Source organism: Chenopodium album, chromosome 15 (genome assembly GCF_948465745.1).
Source record: "Chenopodium album chromosome 15, dcCheAlbu1.1, whole genome shotgun sequence".
Taxonomy (NCBI): Eukaryota; Viridiplantae; Streptophyta; class Magnoliopsida; order Caryophyllales; family Amaranthaceae; genus Chenopodium; species Chenopodium album.
In genome coordinates, this window is record NC_137848.1 from 2925179 (window position 1) to 2933532 (window position 8354).

The 8354-nt window shown below is 33.9% G+C and overlaps 2 protein-coding genes across 2 annotated transcripts; one reads left to right on the forward strand and one right to left on the reverse strand.

Annotated features, from left to right (window-relative positions):
* Positions 1-27: 27 nt before the first annotated feature.
* Positions 28-2521, forward strand: LOC145583476 (bidirectional sugar transporter SWEET15-like). The gene is made up of 6 exons (XM_081640707.1): positions 28-76; positions 1368-1404; positions 1499-1709; positions 1862-2026; positions 2107-2226; positions 2312-2521. The coding sequence occupies exons 1-6, from the start codon at positions 28-30 to the stop codon at positions 2519-2521; spliced, it is 792 nt and encodes a 263-aa protein (XP_081496833.1).
* A 706-nt stretch (positions 2522-3227) lies between these two features.
* LOC145582690 (serine/threonine-protein kinase PBS1-like) lies at positions 3228-7908 on the reverse strand. The gene is made up of 5 exons (XM_081639684.1): positions 7462-7908; positions 6649-6857; positions 5800-5989; positions 4682-5073; positions 3228-4343 (listed from the first exon to the last, which is right to left on the reverse strand). The coding sequence occupies exons 1-5, from the start codon at positions 7583-7585 to the stop codon at positions 3756-3758; spliced, it is 1503 nt and encodes a 500-aa protein (XP_081495810.1). The 5' UTR covers positions 7586-7908; the 3' UTR covers positions 3228-3755.
* Positions 7909-8354: the final 446 nt, after the last annotated feature.

The following is an 8354-nucleotide window of genomic DNA, read 5'->3' on the forward strand; positions in this document are numbered from 1 at the left end:
AATAATTAAGGTGATCATCAACTTACTATGGCGTTGCACACCAGTACTTTATCACTCACAATCGTCGGCATTCTAGGTGATTATAAATGCAATCAAGTTTTCTTCATCTTATCGATTTATTATTATTTTCGCATTTTTTTTTTAATTTCTTATGTCAAATTACTAACTCATGCATGATCTAATATTCAATCTCCAAATATGTATCTAGAACACTTCTTTCCATCAAGGTATTTTTCTACAACTATTAAAGTATCATGAGTACGTTAACAAAATGATCTACTTTCAAAAATATCTCTATTTGTGTACTTAAGTTTTCGTTATAAATTAAAACTCGTGATATACTTTTCCATAAGTTAATTCACCATTCCATGTGTTTCAATAGTTCAAAAAGATATACTCTTATGCTCAACATAATTTTTATGACTTGCCAAATAAATTATTTTTGGTACCTTCATTTCTAGAATCTTCAAGCTCGTTGTTTTATTTATGGAGTATTTCACCTTTCTATTGGCTTTACTACACACTTTTAATATCTAAAAGTTGAAATAATAATAGATGCCAAAAGTACGTAGCATATGATAGTGAAACTCACCAATATATATATATATATATATATATATATATATATATATATATATATATATATATATATATATATATATATATATATATATATATATATATATATATATATATATTTATAACCATGCAAATTAATTAAGACAATGCTATACGTAGCAAGCCACTTTTAGCTATATCTCAATTTACCCTAAAATGTTAATCCTTAACAATTTTATTAAAGATACTTCTATTCTATCTCTATTGTAAGTCATAATACAGAGTATTTTTTAATAAATCATTGTATTTCTTAATTAATTTATATTGCTTAATTTTCCCCTCATTATTAATTATGATTATTATATATATCGATGTATTAACAATCAACTAACAATATCCTTTTACTCTTATGATCATTTTTTCCTCATTCATCCTCAAGGTGGTTACTACATAGGTTGTACATGATTGATGCATGTCTAGGTTTAAAACAAATAAATTCCTTATATATTTTTATTCTTAGTTTATTTCTTGTATTTTTGATATGAAAATAGCTTTTCATTTTTTTTATTTTTTATTTATTTTTTTTAATTTTTTTATTATATACCTAGCAAGTTGCTAGCTACTAAATGAATGTTATCTAAAGTTTCTTGTGAATATTACCATAATAATCTGCCTTCTTAACAAACAAATAATCTTATGTACAAGCATAATATAGTTTAGGTCCTTAAATTTCACGTCCTACATGAAATTTAAAGCAGTGCTAATCAAATTAAACATCCTTTAAAGTCCCCCTTAATTCTATGTTTCAGGCAACATGATTTCAGGATTAGTATACCTAGCTCCATTGTAAGTTCTCTAACATATAATTCATGTCGTTGTTACTGTTAAGTTATTAGTCGCGGTATAAAACTTATGTTATGGTAATTAACTAATGTTGCAGGCCTACATATTACAAAATATATAAGAAAAAATCAACAGAGGGGTTCCAATCTGTGCCTTATGTAGCAGCACTTTTTAGTGCTATGCTTTGGTTATACTATGCCCTGCTCAAGAAGAAGGAATATTTCCTCATTAGCATAAATTCTGTTGGTTGCATAATTGAGACATTGTACATCGCCTTTTACTATGCTTATGCTTCTAGAAGAGCCAGGGTACGTGTCAAACTTATCCCTCTGCCTGATTTTACTTGTTGTCACGTTACTAGTTTAAATCACGCTATCAACTTGACAATTAGTTATAGATGGAAGGATTGTTAACTTTGAATGTCGGATTGATTCAAATTAATCTTTATACTCTGTTGCAGATTTTTACAGGCACACTAGTTCTTTCACTCAATTTGGTGATTTTTTCTATGATAGTTCTCATCATTCAACTGAAACTAGGAGAAGGTACAGACCGTGTAAAAGTGCTTGGTATCATTTGCGCTATTGTCTCCATTGGTGTTTTTGCAGCACCCTTGACAATCATGGTAAGAAATCCTCATAATATTCATCATTTTATACCAAAACGCGTACTCTTTTAATCTTGTCACACACCTGTGTCTTTCAGGTGAAAGTAATTCGAACAAAGAGTGTTGAGTACATGCCATTCTTCTTATCCCTCTGCCTGACGCTGTGTGCGATCATATGGTTTGCATATGGGTTATTACGACAAGATTTATACGTATCTGTAAGTCATTTATAAACACCATGTTTCGAATAACCCCTTTCAACACTACTCAGCACACTCATATTGTTCTTATCATCAAAATCAGATTCCAAATATTTTTGGATTCGCCTTGGGGGTACTCCAGATGGTATTATATGCAATCTGCAAAAACTGTTGCATCCCCCGGGAATCAGTAGATCAGAGGATTTCAAGTAATCCAACAAACTTGGTTAATGGAAACGCGGCAACTACTGATCAGCAAGACAGAAGCAATGAGCCCCAAACTGAACTATCAACTGCTGATCCTGCAGTGTGATATCTGAAGGTTCAAACTCATAGTATATACCGCGTTAAAGTAATATGCTCAAGAGTTTTGGCCATGTATTTATTAGGATAATTAGGATCATATGGAGTAAGATCATATGCATCCTACATTTAGTTGCTTCTTTTCCCAACCATTTTTGTTATTGAATGCAACCACCTAATTAACTCACATTATTCTTCTGTTTAGAGCCATTTACTTAAATGAATTATATGAGAAGTTATTACTACACCAGAACGGTAGTATGAGAAAAATAAATACTTCTGAAAAAAGTAAGATAGTTGGGAAACAGGTAGGGATCATAAGATTTGCTTGATTTAGTAAAAACAGGAACAATACCGTAAAATTTTGGTTAAGGTTGAAGAAGAATGTCTCTGTAAGGTAACAGTAGAAATTTTGGTCAAGGTTGAAGAAGTATGTCTCTGCAAGGTAACAGTCGAGTCGTGGTAGGATGAAACACTAATTGTATCTATGATCTATTAAGGTGCTTGTTTCTCTTAAGTTTCCCTTGATATCAAAAAGGTCAATAAGAAACAACCTCCTTATAAAGTTGCATACATCTCTTAACCCCAATGAAGAAAAAAAACCCTTCCTTTTTGCACAGTACTGTTGATTCTTTTCTAACTGGCATGTTAGGTTTATATGAAAAATAAGCAAATTCTTGAGCATCAGAAACAAGGGGATGAAAAGTTCATATATTAGACATAAGAAACATGGATGAATATGATATAGAGTGCTTCAAGCTGCTGTATTATAAGTTTATAACACTCAACAATGGTATAAGTACCAAATCCATTGAGTATTTCCTAAAAATGCAGAACCAAGAAAGAACCTGCCATCCGCAATTGCGGAAAGAAACAAGCTCAGCAAAATGACTGCATACAGACATGTTTTAAAAGGAGCCAAAGGTGCCTTTTTTTCTTTCTTACCGAAGATATACACTCTGATTCTTCTATGCAATATACCCCCCGTCGTCATCTGATTTCTCCTCATATCTGCCAATCTTGTCAAGAAAAAGGAAAAAAGAAAAGGAAAAAAAAAGGGGGGGAAAGAAACTAACATCAACCATACATGGTGGGCATTTCTGATCCTCCATACAAAGCCTCAACACATTTTTGTAAGTTGTTAAGGCAAAAAAAAGATGAAAACACGAGGGCATAAACCGGTATCTAGTTAGCCTGCCCGAAGCATCTCTGCTTTTCTGACACTGTACAAGCTGAAGGGTGAATCACCCTTCCATGTTGTCATTTGTGCCTTGAGCACTTTGCCTTCTTTTCTCCCGCCAATTCTCTCCCCACATCTTGGCCTCAGCAACAGCTCTCTCTCTGTCTGAATCCCGATTCAACATCCTAGCGGTCTCTTTTGGGGAGTCATCCTTTTCAGACCCACCTTCCAAATCCAAAGTTTGTCGTCTCTTTTCCCGCCAATTTTCACCCCACATTTTGGCCTCAGCAACAGCACGTTCTCTATCTGAATCCTTATTCAACATTCTGACTGTTTCTCTTGGGGAGTCATCTTTCTCTGAGCCTTCTAAGTCCCATTTTCTCCCTGAACTAGCACCATCTTCACTCCTTGCAATTCTTCCACCATTCTCATCTCTGCTCCTATCTTTCATAGTTGGATCATATGCTTGGTTAGCCAGATAAGAGAGTGCTGTCACAACATCTCCAATAAGGGGTCGAGCAGCTGCATTTTCTTGTATGCACATGGATGCAACAGCCAGAGCTTGGTAAAGTCCTCTTGTCGGAAATCTACTTTGTAACTGAGGGTCTGCCAATTTCAAGAACTTTCTGCGGTCATTGAACAAAGGGCGTGCCTGCACAAATAAACAATGATCAGTAGCTCGTCGACAATAAAAGAGCTAAAAATCTAAAATGATAAACTGCAAAAGGGAAGAATTTGCCACAAACCACCTCTAATTTTTCAACTTTTCATTAAACTACTCATGTTGTTTAAGAGCAAAGCACCTAGCAGCCAATTTCCCAAAAATAAAAAAAATGGCTGGTTATTAGCAACAAGTGAAGCATATCACTGTTGTATAAACATTGGTGTAATTGAGAGGTGGTTTAAGACAAATTACTCCTACAACCGAAAATCAACTAATAAGAGCTAAATAGCAACTTCAGTGGGAACTTTACAGGACCATCATCTTACCCATGCTACAAGGTTCTGCTCCCCATGAGGACGATCACTATCAATGGCTCGGCGACCAGTTATCAGTTCTAAGAAGACTACTCCAAAACTGTAAACATCCGACTTCACAGTCAGTTGTCCTGTCATAGCATATTCAGGGGCACAATAACCATAAGTGCCCATCACCCTAGTAGAAACATGTGACTTGTCACCAGTAGGTCCTAGTTTAGCCAGCCCAAAATCAGAGAGCTTTGGATGGAATCCATCATCTAACAATATGTTAGATGACTTGAAATCTCTGTAAATAACGGGAGGGTTTGCTTTATCATGGAGGTACTCCAAACCTTTTGCTGCTCCAGCAGCGATTTTCATCCTGGTATTCCAGTCAAGCGGTTCTTTATCAGGTGGAAGATCTACAAGGACAAGGTTAAATTGTTGATTAAAATTCTAAAAAATTTCTACCAGTAATGTCAGATGGAAAAAAGTGGAGTTTTCATGGCGATGTGCACACAGCTCATAGGTTCTACAGACATAACCTTAACTGTAGTTAAGATAACTTTGCATACCACTGATTCAGCATTATCATAAAATTGAATATAGTTAATACAGTAAAGCAATAAACTGTCTTGCATCGTAGAAGAGCTCCTCAGCGATATTGACACATAATTACTGAATCTATGCCACGTTACATATTCTTGAGTGAACAATATCTAGAAACCTACTCCACTGATAATAGTTTGCATATATAAAGTAGCAACAAAGAACTGAAACATGACATATACTTTATGCACTGCAAGAGGTTCAAAATCATCAGGTATTGCAATCTGGCTACAGGTATTGTCCACCATGGCACATCAACATGACGAGTTTGTTCACTAGTAAGCCTTAGACCTTGGGCAGCTAGTTTCACATAGCAAGTGATTCAATATAATTAAGATTTTCAGATTATATTCATCTGTTGGTTGAAGCCTTCATCGTCTAAACATTACATTTTTTTTTTCAAGCATGGCATTCTATTCAAATTCCTTGGTTACATCAACAAACAAACTGATCATAGAAAGTGAAGTGATGAACACAATCCAAGAACCAATTTGAGCAAGAAGAAAGGATGACAAACCAGTAAGATTAGAAATTGTTACCAAAGAGATGATCTTCTAGAGATCCCAGCGCCATGTATTCATATACAAGTAATCTCTGGTCACCGTCAGCACAATATCCTATCAAATTCACTAAATTGTCATTATGTAAAAGACTGAGCATAAGAACCTCTACAAGAAACTCTCTGTTTCCTTGGAGACCATTTCTGTCCAATTGCTTAACGGCAACAACCTGCAAGCAAAACAAAACTGACTCTAAATAAGGAACAACATGCAGCTAAGGTAAGTTAAATTAACAGTTAAAATGTCATTATTTTTTGAAATATAAGCCCTTGGATTCCATACAAAAACATATCAAGAAAAGATAGCAATATAGTTAAAAATATATTAGTTTTAAATGGTAGTTCCACAACCATAGAATCAGAATCACGGTCCAAAAACCCCATCAATGCAGAACATATGAGAAATCAAGACATATCCGGTCTTGTAGCAATGCAATAGAATATAGCATAATAATAGATTAATTATCAGATATGAATCATCTTATTCCCTTTTCTCCTGCTTCATCAACCCCAAACTCAATCCTATAGAACATATGAGAAATAATGTAATGAGCACCAATAACCAAGGAAGCAGTACATAATGAGCGACTCAGACATTGTTTGATAGAATTAGACTTTGATGTCAGTACTTTTAAGTCTTACATATCAAATTTACCTTGAAAGTAGAACAACTTCATAAGCTTCTTGCTCTTAGAAAGTTAGAAGTCGCCATATAGAGAGATTTATCGTTACAAAAATGGGCTCTAAGTTTGTATGATCCACATCTTAGAAATGGTGGATCACAGCAGTAATTGCAAAATCATATTAAATGATTGTCAAGAATTGTTACCTGACCAGTCTCCAGCTGCCCTTTATAAACACGCCCGAAACCTCCTTCCCCAAGAAAGCATTCATCCCTAAAATTCTTGGTGGCAACTGCAAGCTCGCGGAAAGTGAATGTATGGGCACTACTACTAATATTGGCCATAGGTCCATCATTGGGAACGGATGATTCTCGCCTTGGCCCGACATTGTTTCTTGCTTTCAGCCGATCAGCTCCTGCAGATTCACATTATAATTGGCTAATACAAGTCATTTGTTATCAAGAAAAACACCAGATTGCAAACTCTTTTCTAGAGATGCAAAATCGAGAAATACACCAACCTATCAAACAAAGATTCGATCTTTCCACCGCGATAGATAGTCTACCATTCAATTGCAACGAGAATTAATTGATCAGATACTCAAAATTCATCAAGGGACATCTATAATTAGGCATTTTCCTACCTAATAGAACTTACTGAAAATAGTAAAAAGAAGGAATTTTACCAAATTAAGTCATGATACTTATTAAGTGAAACAATCCCAAAAAACTTTATACACTTTCAACAATCCGCACGGTCCAAGAACATTGATTCAGTATATAAAATTCCAAATCCACTAAAAAGGTACCAATTCTTTTGAAATCTTATTCTTTTTTATTTCACAGAAAGTAAAATTCAGCTTAATACTACTACAATCATATCATAAATAATCAATCAAAAAGCCAAAAGTTACCAATCTCAATCATAATTAAAATCCGATTAAAAAAAAATTAATAATTTTAGATCACAACAATTAACAAATTAATACAATAAAAATCAAATAAGATTATAGAACTCACCAGATGATAATTTGGAGATATTGGAATTAGAAGAAGGAGAAGCATCTTTGCGATCATCTTTCTCACCAGAAGTTGGATTCAATCTTTCTTCTTCCTTTGATTCAAAACAAGAAAAACACCCCATTTCCCAGTCAAACTATACACACAAAACTCTTAATTTATTTTTACAAAATAAATAACCTCTCTTTGATTTCTTGATTCAAACAGAACAGTAATTACCCAAAACCCAGTTCTCAAAATCTCTTCTTTCAATCAATAATAATCACAATCACTAGAAATCATCATAAATCTTTGACTATATAGCATATAACATATACTTTATGAGAGAGAAAATAAGAAGATTTGAAGAGCAAAAGAAGAGAGAGAAAGGCGTGTGGGTGAGTTGCTTCAACTGAAGAAAACTTTGAGAAAGAAAAGAAAAGAAAAGAAAATAGGGGAGTGTAAAATAAGGGGGGCGAAGGAAAGAAAGAGAGAGAATGAAAGAAAGGGTGGTTTATGTAAAAAGTGAGATGAAGAGATGAATCAACCCAAAAATTCATTCTTTCCTATCTTATTTAGCACATTTTTTACTCCCACAATTTGATTAATCACTTTGACTAAAATAAAATAAACAACTATCTGGGATTCATTCTCTGAAATCTAGTTGGAATATTTTTGTAGGCACTTGTATATATAGTTGGTAACTTCTTTAACTTTCTATCTAAGTTAGACTTTATAGGATTGTCTAATTTATGTATTGTACGGGTTATTGTATTGTAACAAAAGAGAGATTATGCAATACACTAACTAAGTATGAATTTACACCGACTAAAAGATAACAACTACAACACCAATTTTAATGTTATGTGCATAAGGCAACATCAATTATAGTATGAGTGTTTAAACTAACGTAA